Genomic DNA, 13,895 nt, shown 5'->3' with positions numbered 1-13,895 from the left:
CTCTCTCTCTGCGCGCGCGTGCTTCTGACTGTCTGAATAGTGCCGCCATTGTCGTGGCCAAGCACTTGGAGCTTCGCGAAGTCGGAGAGGCAGTGCTCGAAGGTGGAGGTGGAGGAGGTGGTGGGATGCTGGGGGAGGGGGATCCCGAGGGTCTGGTTAAGCCTTCTCTGTCGAACAGTGGCCATAGGAGATCTAGGGTCAGGTTAGAGAGAGAGAGAGAGAGATTAAAGATCGGATTGGGGTTGTTTTGGCGGGACTTTTAGCGCCTGGTAGTTTTTGTGGCGCTCGGATTGAACTGAGTCATGCTAGTTTGCCTTTCTTTTTTTTGTATAGGGAAAAAAAAAAGGTTAATCGAGACAAGCTCCAAGGCATGAGGGAGAGAATAGGCAACCTCAACCTCTCGCAATATTACCTGCGATACATCATCGATCACTAGGGAAAGCAGCCTGAGGAGACTAAGCAAGACAATACCAATACAAGCCTATTATCGACGATCTTAGCAACTATTTTGTAATATAATATAATATGGATTGATGGGATGAAAGTAATTCGGTTCGTAGATCCTTCTCATTTTTGGATTAGAACGGCAAAAGTAGACACCCATAAATTCCCACGGCATTGATCCATAGATGAAAAAAAAGGCTACACTGCTTCACAAATATCTTATTTTGTACGGGCACAGAAATAATTTGCGATCCTCTGCCAAGTCGTTCCGTGTTTCAGGGAAGACGAATAAATATGGACTACGAAGCATAGATAGTTTTCTGCAAGTAGGGATGAAGGCCGACTTCATTACAACTATACAATGGATTACATAACAGCCCGTTCAAAATATTGTTCTTCCTCCTTTGTTACAGGACATCAAAATGCGGAAAACGAATCAGCAATGGCGGCTCACGTTGGCAGGGAAGGTAACAAGGCAGCGGATTGGTCGCTCGCCAAGCACTTCATAGAGATTTTCTACCGAGGCCTGGTGATGTACTATGGAGTGGGTTATTACATGCATTGCTAGATGTTTTTTGTTCCTTGTTATTGTAATACCTTAATAGGTTTCCTTCAGTTAAGAATCTTCTTATCTGGATGTACTACAAAAAACGATAGAAAAAAAAAAAAGAGGCCTACTTCTAGGCACCCCTACAGATCCAAAGCAAGATTCTCACTGATGTTGTAGGGGGATATTGTGCCTTCTTCGAGAACAAGTATTTGCAAGCTTGCTAGCTATCCGCAATGTTTCCTCCTCTTTAGCCGATATCTTTGTTAAACCTTTGCAAAAGGGTCCATTTCAGACTTGAACGGATCACGGTGGTCCTTTGTCCAATATTGAACACGAGGGGGAATCATAAACATAATGAATTGATTAGGAGAAAGTTATGGAGATTGATTCAAATGAAGATTCTAAGCAGCAAATCGAAAAATTTAAGGGATCAAAATCACCCGCCGCTATTTTTAAATACAAATCTGATATTCATTTTCGATTTCTTGGTGAGATTAATTTTGTACTCAATTTTTCTTTTTGGTTGCACTTTTTCTTGTGAAATCTGTGACAATGCTTATTATAAGAATAGAAATCTTGATGGTGCTGGACTTCATTAACTTGTTGCTTATGATACAGGTGGTCGATGGCAATGAAGACAAAGCCGAATAAAATGTTTGTGAACATGAACAAGCCAAAGCCAAATCAAATGCCTCGTAGATAAGGAAGTGCAAGTGAACATGTACGTACTCCTAACTTTGTGATTCAGCATATCTTGGATAAATCTTTATTTGCATCTTTAGCTGCTCAGCCTTTTTTTAAACTTCTCTTTTTTCTTTAGGTAAGAACGAATGTGATTTCTTGTGTCGTCTATTTGCTTTTTTTTTTTTTTTTGGTCGACGGTCGCCTATTTACTTTTCATCGACTTCTGTTGTTTAGGATGTTTGCTCTTTCACACAAGGATTTAAATAATGCATTATACCGTTTCAACAGGCCCGGCCAAAACGGTGGCACATCTATTCTTTGTATTCCGCTGTCTGCCCGCTCTCCCACATCCCCCAATTCGCCTGTGGAAGATGCCTAGTTGTTTGTCAAGACCCGTTTGGTATCGTTTTTCTTTGCTTTTTTTTTTTTTAAAAACAAAGGCATAAAATCCAGTTCAGAAAATATATTTGATTACTCTATTTCTATTTCTTATTTTTAAAATAATTTTTATTATTTCTAACAAATTAAAGTGAATTTTTTTTACTTTTATTTTTTAAAAAAATAAGTTTTTACCCTTTTCATCCTCACTACCCAACTTCGCAATCTCAGCAAAACTCTTCTACCTTATATAATATAATATATAATATCATATATGATATGACATATTATATATCATTGTAAAAGTAAATAATATTATATATGACATATTAATACATAATAATTAATAACCAAATAATAATATATAATATATAATATATAATTTTATGAATATTATAATTATAATCATAATTATTAGAATTATTATTATTACATAATATGATAATATTATTAAATATATAATGTTATAATTATAATCATATAATATATAATACATATTAATATATTGTTATATCATAATTATAATAATATAATTAGTATATCATAATAACTATAACATAATTATAAAATATATAATTATAATATTAGTTACAATACTAAATATTTATCACAACATATAATATCATATAATATTATAGTTATAATAGAATAATATTAATATATAATACTATAATAATTATAATAATATTTTAAACAAATCAATAAAATATTTCTTTCTTATTCTAATTATAAGATATAAGCCCCAGCCACTGACTGATGGATAGACTTGAGAAAAAAATTTCAGGAAGAGTTTCCTAGATATAGAATATACTATACTAATAATATAATATAATAATTATAATAATATTTATCTATCAAATAATAGGCTTTATTATTAAAAAAAAAAGTAAAAGCAGAGAGAGGGAACCGAACTTATTTTCTATTGTAAAAATTTTGAAAAAAATAAAAACAGATTTTCTGTTTCTAATTTTTTTAAAAATGAAAAATAGAAACCATATCTAACGCGGCCTGAAACTTCTAAGCCCATGTACTTCGCTGAAACATGATGCCACTTATTGTTTCTTCTTTGACCAGTGGATTGGATGCAGCCCATGCCAACTCATCCATTTCAAATCATCTTGCTCATCTTTTAAAGAACACTACTTAAACCTAGCCACATATTTCATACACCTCGATGGGGAGGCACACTAGCATTCTCTCATTTGTAGTGTGTCGATCTCATGGGGCAGTCCAACCAATACATGATGCATGTTCCATTACAATTTGGTATGGAAAGATAGAAATGTCGAATGGAAAAAGACGGTGTCCCACTTATTATCAAGTTCACGAACCAGCTGAGAGGTTAGCACATAAGTCTAGAAAGATGAAATAAATCGTTTCTGAGGTAGAGGTAAAGTTATAAACCATGTGGGAACACAGGAAAGCATGCGGTAAATTGATCTCTCAAGTTCTGAATGGGTCATGCCTCTTTTTATGTTGATAACCAAATGCTGCAATGACTGATATGAGGATATAATGCTGAGACCAGGCCTTGCACAGAAGTTGCAAGCTTAAGGGTAGCAGAATTTTGCTGCAATATCAGCCACAGCTGAGTTAACCAAAAGTAATGTATCCTGACGTTTCAAATATATTCATACTAACACAACTATAAGTCAGCCACACACAACTATACATACTAATAACATTTCCATAAGGGTATAACAACCTTTTCAAGTTCGAGCAGCATCAACAATATATTATAATTTACAAAGTGCAGCAATTGCAAATTGTGTTATGCATACTATTAGACTGAGTTTTCATGTTTTTATGAAGAAATAAGTTTGAGACGTGAATTTTGAACCAAAAGAATGGGAATTTGTTCTGCTCACCTCCATGATTTTTCTTTACGTGAAGCAAAAGAAGAGAAACCTAAGTCTGTAAAAATACGGCGACCATATTATTTTGCTATGCTAAATTCAGAAAAGTGAGGAACTTACATGAGAAAAGGAACTTCACATATTCTTCAGCTATTACTAGAAGCCTTGTTTTATCAATTAAGTATTGCCAAGCAGTTAGGCAATTACTAATCAAGTCAAACTGCCGGTCCAAGACCAAAATGCAGACTCTGACATCATAGAGTCATCCAAACATGACTTTTGAGGTGTACCTGAAGAAAATTTTCTCATCTGACCTTGTAGCTACAATATAATAGCAATCCACAGCGTAAAAGCTTTTAAACAGATAAAAATAAGCAACCAATGCATCAATGCAGTAATGTAAAGTGTGTGTACGCCCCTTCTGGACGTTCAGAATTCTTTCATATAGCCAACAGACTTGTTGAGAACATGTTCTACCAAGAAAAGAAAAAACATAAAATCTTCTGCTCTACACTGTTATATAAATCATTAGTCATCCCATTTTATCGGAGCCAATGCCTTCAACCAGATTCCATACTACCTCTCACGTTAGGACCTTCAACCTCACGACAGCTCCAAGTGTACCAGTTTTAACTGAACTTTTGCAAAAAATTTGCCCACCAATAACTATTACATTGTATATCACGAAGATATAGTAGTATCTGTGGAACTACATTACCGACTGTACCTTATCAGTTTCATCCATACTGTTTCTTTTCTTTCGTTCGTTCTTTTCACAATGATATTTTGCATGTTCTGTAATGCTGAAAACATATGATAATGATCACTGCATTATGACTTAAGTTCCACCATATATATCTATCCAATACTATGTATATAAATCTTGATAGGGTCTATAAAATTAAGACTGGCAACTGCCAACTGACAGACTCCCTCCACAGAATGTGGCAATATAGGCAGACTCAATCTTAACATATCAATACCTAAGACATCAACCGTTAATGCAAACATAACAAAAAATACAACATCGCAAGCTGAAGTTATAATCTTACCAATTGTGATCTAAGATGAGTCGTTCACAATAAAACATGGCTTGCACTTGACCACTTATGCTTGTGCACTAGTATTATCATCCAAACCTACTCTTCAGAAGCAACATGATAACTCAGGTCAAATTAGTTGCAATATTTTAAAAGATCGTAGGCACCAGAAAAGCAGCTAGGAGCCTGCCTAGAGCCTAGTTGCTAGGCAGCTGAATAGGTGGGCACCTGGAGGTCATGCAAGCTCAAAAGGTAATAAAAATAATAACAAATATAAGAAACCTGAAAAATAGTTATAATCCAACAAAGGAAACATCATTGTTTCAATCAGATGAGATAAGTTAATGGGAAGTATAAACTTGGCAACATCCAACCCTAATTACTCAACTGGTCTCATCCTCCATGCTTAGATATGATGCAAAATGCTAAGGTCAGTGCCTAAGCAGGTAGTGTAAGCAGTCATCGCTGCCATTTTCAAAACACTACCCGGTTGTCTAGCTTGCTTTGGCAACCCAGAATTTATCCGGATTCTAATTTCAACTAGATCCTCCAACAATGAAATTTTAGGACATCCACTGTTTCAATGAATAATTGCAAATACTCACAAAGAAACAAGAAAAGAAAAACTAAGCCTCATTTGCAGCAGCCAAACTAAGATCTAACATGCTCTCATGGAAGGAAAAGTGATGATACCCATAATAAACCAGATAAGAGTAGCTGGTGGTCAAAAAATTACAAGAAACCACGCAATATATATATATATATATGATACCAGAAGGGTACTCACCAATCCATTTCCTCTTTAATTTGTGGCAGATGAGCACTAAATTTTGCTTCATGGAAGACTTTCATTAGTCTTGTACAAATCAAACTCATCGAACAAAAGCTCAGCCTCCAGACTGATCTGCTGATGCCCCAGCTGGTGACCCAGAACTATTGCCATCAGGTTGTAAAGGAGTACCAGATTCCCTTTGCTTAGCATGCACCTCCTGCTCTAATTCCTGTCCTGCAAACACTTCTGACTGCAAAGATGGAGCGATGTTGTTTACATGAAGCCATGTTAACTCCCACAAACTATCCCCACCTATCGTGCTCTTCCTTGCAAGGATCCCGCGTGTTTTCATCACAAGCAATGTGTTTTTGAGGAGTTCTGGAATCAATTCTTGCAGCTTCTCACTCCTCTTGCCTCTCACCTTAACCTTCATGTACTTCTCCATCCAGCTAAGAACTCCCAGCCATAGCTTGCAGAAGGTGCTCAGTCCATAGAGTTCTTGTAATAGATGCAAAAAGACCTTGGAGAGTAACTTCATGGCATGCAAAAGGGTTCCCTCCATGTTCCGGTAATCTTTCTGTGAATGATTTTGAGCAACCTCCAGCAAGTCATCCATCATTGTGAATATAACAGGATCGAAAGCCTGTGTCCAAGATGAGGATGAGAGAGAAATTCCTTCTGCTCCTACCAGGCATCTCTGCAATGACAACAGTGCATGATTCCTCACTTCCTCTCTCTGATCCAGGCACACTTTTCTCAGTGCTTGCACTAACCTGAGCCACATCTCCTTGATTCCTTCGGATATTCTCTCAGCATCCTCAACCGCTTCCCTAGTCTCACGGGACCAGAGAACTAAAGAATTCAGGGACTCCGCCATCAGATCCAATGCACGGACAGATCTATCTGTCAGTCCAACCCGAGATTCTGCAAACTGCCTTGAGGCTTCTACACAGAGAATAAAGTTGGCCGGTGTAAGTTGAGCCCCGTCAGACATGATAAACACCAATGCCTCAAACCCTACTTCTGAAGCCTCTGGATGGCGAGCTGTGATGGAAAGCAAGGATGTGATGGTACGCCAACCCATCTGAGATTTTATATGGGTAGCATTTGCCTTCACCAAGCGTGTAACTTCTTGTGTGATGTTCTCGCAATAAGCATCTGCCACACGGGCATCAAGCTTCAGAACCAACTGCAGTGACCTTAGGAGCTCATCAGCCAGATTCTCTTTGTAGGGCAGTAACCTTTGGCATATGCGGAGTAGTCCAAAAACTGCCTTCTCCACAAGTGCACATGGCATCACAGTGGACTGAACTATATTGGCAATGTGCTCATAAACACCCTGCCAGAGAAGCACAATTCTGTCACGGTTGTTCAGCGTAATGGCAATTAGCAGCTCCAAGCAAAAAACTGCTGTGTCTTCATCATCGGGTGAGCTGGTGACCTTCTGAGGCCGACCAGCTGCCCAAATAAGTGCCCTGGCAAGATGCAACAGTGAATCAGCCTGTAAAAACTTGCTCTCTGTGAATATACTGTCTATGTGGCACTTCTGTATTGTTTGAAGAGTTCTTTGATGAGCAGCGAGTTGCTGTTCGGTTGGCTGCGATCTCGGTTCTTCTGTGTCAAGAGATAAAAGCTGGCTAAACCTTCCCATTAACCCTGAGGATCTACGAGGGGTACCCATAGCTGGAACATGAGACGTGGAAAGTGAGCTGGGAGCAGGCTTTCCATGAATCGGATCCAAAGGCAATTCCGAATCATCAGATGCATCACTTGCAACACGGGCAGGAAGAAGGCCTAGCTTGTGCATCCTTAAGATGCAATCCAGTATATTTCTCCAGCCAGTGCGTATATGGTCTCCATACCTATTAGCTATGGTGAAAACTGTCTCTGCTGCCAATCTAGCTTTTGTGTCATCACCAAAGGCTGTAACTGGTTCCTCAACCAAAGATGTATTCAAAAGGGTTGTAAATTTGCAGAGGGACACAACTAGATCATCCAATACATCTTCAAGATGATGGAAGGCACATATCTTTGCGACAGCCAAGAAGCCATCTACACATGTTAGAAAAACTTCTTCGTGTTCTGCATAATCAAACACCACGGATATAGCAGCAATGGTGGGGCCCGACATGATGGCAAACATATCATGATCAAGGTATGGCCGAGAATCACAGACAATGTATGGAGATGTTTTCTTCGACTTCCTCATCAAGTCAATCCAACGGCTGGGAGACATCTCAAGAAAACCAACACCTTGGTCTGGGATGGTTCTTATCTCATTCCTGCAAATTGAGTGGTAGAGCTCTGACAAGAATTCCCTTGGGAGGTCATGGCCATCATTAATATGGCGGTTGTTCCGAATGAAGTCCTCTTCAGTCATCTTCTTCTTCACCTGCACATTGTGCTGATCCGTGTTGAGCATTATAAGCGAGTATGACAACAGGAGGGCAGCATCCTTGTTGGCAAGAATCTGCGGTGACTGTTCAAAGTATCTCTCTGAGAAAGCCTCAAGAACCCTCTGTATCTTCTGTGACTCACCTGGCAACCGGAAGGTCTCCAGAAAGAGCCTCAAAGCAGTGTCTAGATTCATGTCCTGGAAATCAAAGGTCCCAGCAAATTCGTGAAGCACCTGAACACAAAACTCATCATGGTTGCCCAAGAAATCCCCGACAAGGTTCTTATCCAAGCCAGCTGTGTATCTGAAAAAGCATGCAACACTCTGAGGATCAAGCTTCTCAGGCAAGAGATGGGTTCCTTGCAGAAACTCCAACCCCTTCTTTGGGTCCCTGTTGAAGTGATCAGCACCAATCATTAGCCTCCTCTTGATGTACTTCCTGCGCCTAACAAACTTAACCAAATGGTCAGGATCAGAACAGTTCTCACACTTGACTGTCCAAAATGGAGTATATTCCTTGAGCTCCACTGGTTCTTCTGAACGTGGAGGTGCATTGCCTATTCTCTCAGCCATTCCCTGAATCACTGCAATCAGACCATCCAAGGCAAGAACATGCATTGACGACAATGGGCAGTTCACTGGGAATGCACTCTTTGAAAGAAGGTTGGCAAGATCTTCAAACACGTTGGTGCAAGTTATGTCACAGTCAAAGTTAGCATACATCTCTGGCATAAAAGTCTTCTGCCTGCAGAAGTCCACAAGAGCCTCCATGGCAACCTCCTGCTGATGGTAGCTAGCCCCATACCGGCTCTGTGCAAGCCTCAAGATCACACAAGAGAAGAATGCCTCGAGCTGCAATTTCAGTTCTGTCCGCAAGTGATGGTAAAGATTCAGAACAATGCTACAAACCATCGAAAAAATCAGTGGGCTCATAGACAGGCCGAACTGCATCAGATTCCGGAACAGCTCATCCTGTATCAAAGCTAGCAGTTTTCGGTGCTTACATATCGAAGGCCCTCCCAACTCAATGGCTGAATTGATCAACCCAAGAGCAAAAAGTGGCACATCCTCATCAAAAGCAATAGTGTTTGACCTAGGACTTAATCCAATTTGTTCACCAATGTTCAGAAGAGAGCACAAGAAGTGAAAAATCTCTACCATGCAAGCAATCCCGTAAGGCTCCACCATGATTCTCACACCATTGGGCACCTCCACCCCTAAAGCATTATCATCTCCCGAGCCCATCACAGTCCCGCTGCCATTTCCATTCTCCACCTGCTTGATCCCGAAGGCCTGATCCTTGTCGACCCCACCGATCTACACAATAAAGCCCAAAACTTGATATTATGATATACTTGTTAAAGAGAAGAATCAGCAAATAGAGGGATTTTTTTCAGCAAGTACAGAACCAGTACCTCTGATCTGATGGAAAGCGGCTCTGTGCCATCTCCAACATCAGGCAGGTGTGAGAAGATGCACCGGATGAGCTCGTGCATCGTGTGGCGGGAGAACCTCTGCAGCAGCTCCCCCTTGGTACCAGCTTGGTGGACGACACGGAAGCACGTGTTCACGATCGTGCAGACATGCTGGTTGCTCAGCAGAGACGACGCCCGGCTCCTCATGCATGCGAGCAACACCTGCAGGATCTTCATCAGCACAGCCTCCTCCGAGGCAGGGTCGGTCACCTCGAACCGGCAGCTCGTGACGGCATCGACGACCGCGTGGACAGCAGCGTCGGCACCGGGAGCCCCCGGGTCGAGCACATCGAGGGTCAGGATCTTGTAGATGGATGAGAGCGCGACGCTGGTGATGGGAGCGCCGGTCTCGTCGGAGCGGATCACGTCGAGGAACGGGCGAAGGTAGGCCGAGGGGTCGACGGCGCACCAGGGGCGGCGGGCGTCCCCCCAGGAGAAGACCTGCCGGCGGAGGGACTTGAGGGACTGGACGAGGGAGTGCTCCAGATGGTGGTCATCGGCCGCGGAGGCATAACGGCCGCCCCATCGGACGTTGCGGCGCATCACGGCGAGGACGGCGCTCACCTCCGAGTTGATCATGCAGGCGAGGGCGGCGTGGTGACCGCCACCGCCCCAGGCCGGCGAGGAGGCGGCGGCATCGGGGGACTCTGCCGCCGGTTCCTCCTCGATGGGGTTGATGGCGGAATTCTGGAGGCGAGGACGGCCCATTTCAGGAAATCGGGATCTGGAAAGGCCTGAGGGCTGGTTGGGCAGAGCCAGAATCTGGATGCCCAGAGGTCAATTGGGAGACCTAGGAGGACATTAGGGTTTCTTGGGGGTTTTTTATGGGTTTCGATTGAAGGATTGCTCGAATGGGGGATTGAGAGGCAAGAGGGAATGTTGGGGATTGGAAAGATCGGATCCCTAAGAATGGAGAGTACGGTAGATCTGAACCCTAGAAAACGGGATTAAATCTTGCGAGAAGAGAGAGAGACAGGGGAGAGGAGTACCCAATGGAGAAAGAGGAGAAGCAGGTCGAGATCCGATAGCCAGCTACCGAGCTCGGTTTGCGCGATCTCCTTCGCCGCCGCCGCTGCCGCCAAATTACTGGATTTGTTTGCCCTCTGGTTTTCGGCTCGGACTGGGTCGGATTACAGGTCGAGTACCAAAACTTGGGATGGGTCTCCATATTAGCTCGGGTTGGTCTTCGCTTGGGTTAGTTATAGGCTTAAAAAAAAAAACATGCATCTTATAAGAAATTGCAAATACTACTTTTTGACGTGTCTAATTGATGTAATATCAATTTTGTATTTATCATATTGTTTACAATATGATCTCAATTTTGGTTCATCATAGGTGTCTATGTGGCAAATGATCTCAAGGTAATTATGTAATATGGGTTTTTTTTAAAAAAAGAGATGGAATCTGACGTGGAGTCCAGGCGCCAAAATACCTAACTAGCGCCGAAATTTCTGTAAAAAAATATTAACAAACAAGTCTTTTAGTCCCTCTTGCTCTCTTTTTCTCTATCTCAATATCTCCTTGGCTCTTTTTGTCTCTCTCAGATGGAAGTCTGTTCTTCAATCTCTAGAATTGGAAAGGAGATGCATCTGGCCTTGGTAGTGGAGGTCCGAGAATATGTCTATCATCTTGCAGCCATGGTAAAGACATCATGGTCGTGTGCCAATCAAGAAAGGAGGTTTTGGGCGTACCCTAATTTTGATGTAAGGAAATTGATTTAGGCCCTGTTTGGGGGAGCTGTTGGCAGTAGAGCTGTTGGAAGTAGAGCTGTCTAAAGTAGAGCTGTTATAAAAAGCTGTTTGCTGTTTGGTAACTACATTCGTAAAGTGCTGTGGTACTTTATTTTGTGTTTGGTAAACAAACTGAGAAAGTACTTTTGTACGACAAAATTACCATAAAGGACATTGCATAGTATTATACAACAGAACATAATAAAACATAACATAAATTAATACATAAATATACGATATAGTATAATATTATTGTAATATATAATAATATTATGTTAATATAGCATAATAGTAATATAATTATTAGAGTAAATTAATATTTGGTAATATAACATAATATTAAATTATTTAAAAGATAGGCTTGAATAGACTTTTCTTCTACTTCGGATAACATATTAATGTATTATGATATAATGTAATATATATTATATTTATAGTATAATACAATAATAAAAGTATAAAATATTATAATTATTAGTATAAATTAATTTCTCATAACATAACATAATATTAAATTATTTAAAATAACATATTAATGTATTATAATGTAATGTAATATAATACAATATTTATAGTATAATACAATAATAAAGGTATAAAATATTATAATTATTATTATAAATTAATTTTCCATAATATAACATAATATTCAATTATTTAAAATAACATATTAATGTATTATAATGTAATGTAATATAATATAATATTTATAGTATAATACAATAATAAAGGTATAAAATATTATAATTATTAGTATAAATTAATTTTCCATAATATAACATAATATTAAATTATTTAATATAACATATTAATGTATTATGATATAATATAATATGATATTATATTTATAGTATAATACAAAAATAGAGGTATAAAATATTATAATTATCGGTATAAATTAATTTTCCATAATATAACATAATATTAAATTATTTAACATAATATATTAATGTATTATGATATAATATAATATGATATTATATTTATAGTATAATACAAACATAAAGGTATAAAATATTATAATTATTAGTATAAAATAAATTCCCATAATAATTTCCCATAATTTTCCATAAAATAATTTTTCGCGGTCCAGGGGCTCTTCTTCGTGGTCCACGCTCGAGGAGGACCTCAGCGTGGGCCGCGAGGTTGATGATAAAAAAAAAACAATAAATTGATTTTGGAAGGTATGGAAAAGGATTAAAAAAATTTTCTTCTAAAATGTGGTTCAAGAGATGCATACAAAAATTGAAAAGAAAAATACCTTTTCTTATAGAAGGGAGTCTGACGGCTAGGGTTTTTGGCTCCAGCAGATTTTTAGGTTTATAAAGGGACAAACTATGTAATTATGTTATTTTAATATGGGCATTTTTGTCAAAAATACAGCTTTCCGAAAAAGCTGAAACAGCTTCCTCCCAAAAGCTCCAAATTGCAGCTTAGTTCATTTTCGTTCCTGTGGGAAAGAAAAGGAGAGTCAAGACCAAGACTAATCAATCATTGTTACAAGTTGATGGAGGTTGTAACTACTAATAGTTGGATCCAATGGGGACTGGATATGCAATCAAGATAATCAGCAAGTTACAAAAAAGAATTGATAAGTTGGAGCATGAGAAGCGACTGATTCAGATTGAGAAGGAAAGTGCAGAAAGAGAGAAATTTCTACTTGAAAGTTATCTCGCTGAGCTAAAAAATAATCAGTCTTAAGGGAAAAAAAGTTGCGAGAGGGATGAAGATGTTGCAGATTTGTGTCCTCGTCTTGGATGTTCATAATTATTGTGCCTAACACATCTATTTCTCGACCTTACTTACCATGACAATATGTCAACTTCTTAGAAAACTTGCAATAACAATGGAAATCAGTTCCTTGTGTTTAATTGTAAAGAATTTTCGATTATAACTGGATTGTGTTTCAGTTATACTCAATTGGAAATCAGTTGCCTTGTTTTGTTGCTTGTTGTGTAAACTCTGTCCCCCCTAAAATCTTTCTCATTCACTTCTGCTTTCATGAATAAAAGCCAAGTGGTGCCCAGTTGTTCAATGGATGGAACTAATATTCAGTCCCATACATGGAAATATTATGGACAAATGCTGTTATGCACTGAAGCCTGAACAAATTGAAGCTAAACAAATTCTGTTATGCACTAACAAAAGTTCCATACCTTGAAGCTTGAACATTGAATCAATATGCATCGAACACACATTTAGGTCAACACACTGAACAAACTAACATTTAGTTCTGCATACTGAACATTCAGTTCGCACTTCACAAATAACATTCAGTTCAGATTTCAGTTCACACTTCACAACTAACATTCAGTTCACATTTTAGTTCACAACAAACATAGAATGTTCAACATATTGAACATTCAGTTTGCACTTTGTAACTCGGTCAATGGAAATCACATTGAACAAACCTACATCCATACATGAACACAAAATCAGATCCATACATGACGAAACTCATTTCTGCTTTTATCGAACCCATATGTACTGAATTGTTCAACAGACAGAGAATACATTAATTGTTCAAGACAACTACATTCACAAGATATTAAGAGGAAATACATTGTGTTA

The 13,895-nt window shown here is 39.0% G+C and overlaps 1 protein-coding gene across 3 annotated transcripts; it reads right to left on the bottom strand.

Moving 5' to 3' along the window:
• Positions 1–3,341: 3,341 nt before the first annotated feature.
• Positions 3,342–10,779, bottom strand: LOC103696334 (ARF guanine-nucleotide exchange factor GNOM-like). Of its 3 annotated transcripts, XR_015968773.2 has the most exons (4): positions 9,535–10,779; positions 5,740–9,436; positions 4,033–4,202; positions 3,342–3,626 (listed from the first exon to the last, which is right to left on the bottom strand). XR_015968773.2 is itself a non-coding variant. In XM_039131904.3 (2 exons), the coding sequence occupies exons 1-2, from the start codon at positions 10,300–10,302 to the stop codon at positions 5,840–5,842; spliced, it is 4,365 nt and encodes a 1,454-aa protein (XP_038987832.2). In that variant the 5' UTR covers positions 10,303–10,779; the 3' UTR covers positions 5,625–5,839. The 3 variants fall into 3 exon arrangements, 1 of the variants encoding a protein (XP_038987832.2); XR_005514080.3 differs by lacking the exon at positions 4,033–4,202; XM_039131904.3 differs by lacking the exons at positions 3,342–3,626; positions 4,033–4,202 and having other exon boundaries at positions 5,625–9,436.
• Between the last annotated feature and the right edge of the window lie 3,116 nt (positions 10,780–13,895).

Source organism: Phoenix dactylifera, chromosome 9 (assembly GCF_051530095.1).
Source record: "Phoenix dactylifera cultivar Ajwa chromosome 9, Ajwa_hap1_PhDact_Kaust_v1.1, whole genome shotgun sequence".
Taxonomy (NCBI): Eukaryota; Viridiplantae; Streptophyta; class Magnoliopsida; order Arecales; family Arecaceae; genus Phoenix; species Phoenix dactylifera.
This window is presented reverse-complemented; position numbering and strand designations above follow the sequence as displayed.

Excerpts from the sequence above, each read along its gene's own strand:
- LOC103696334 (XM_039131904.3), bottom strand. The coding sequence starts at position 10,302 with ATGGGCCGTCCTCGCCTCCAGAATTCCGCCATCAACCCCATCGAGGAG. Across the intron at positions 9,437-9,534 it reads CGCTTTCCATCAGATCAGAG|ATCGGTGGGGTCGACAAGGA; the intron begins GTACTGGTTCTG and ends TTTATTGTGTAG.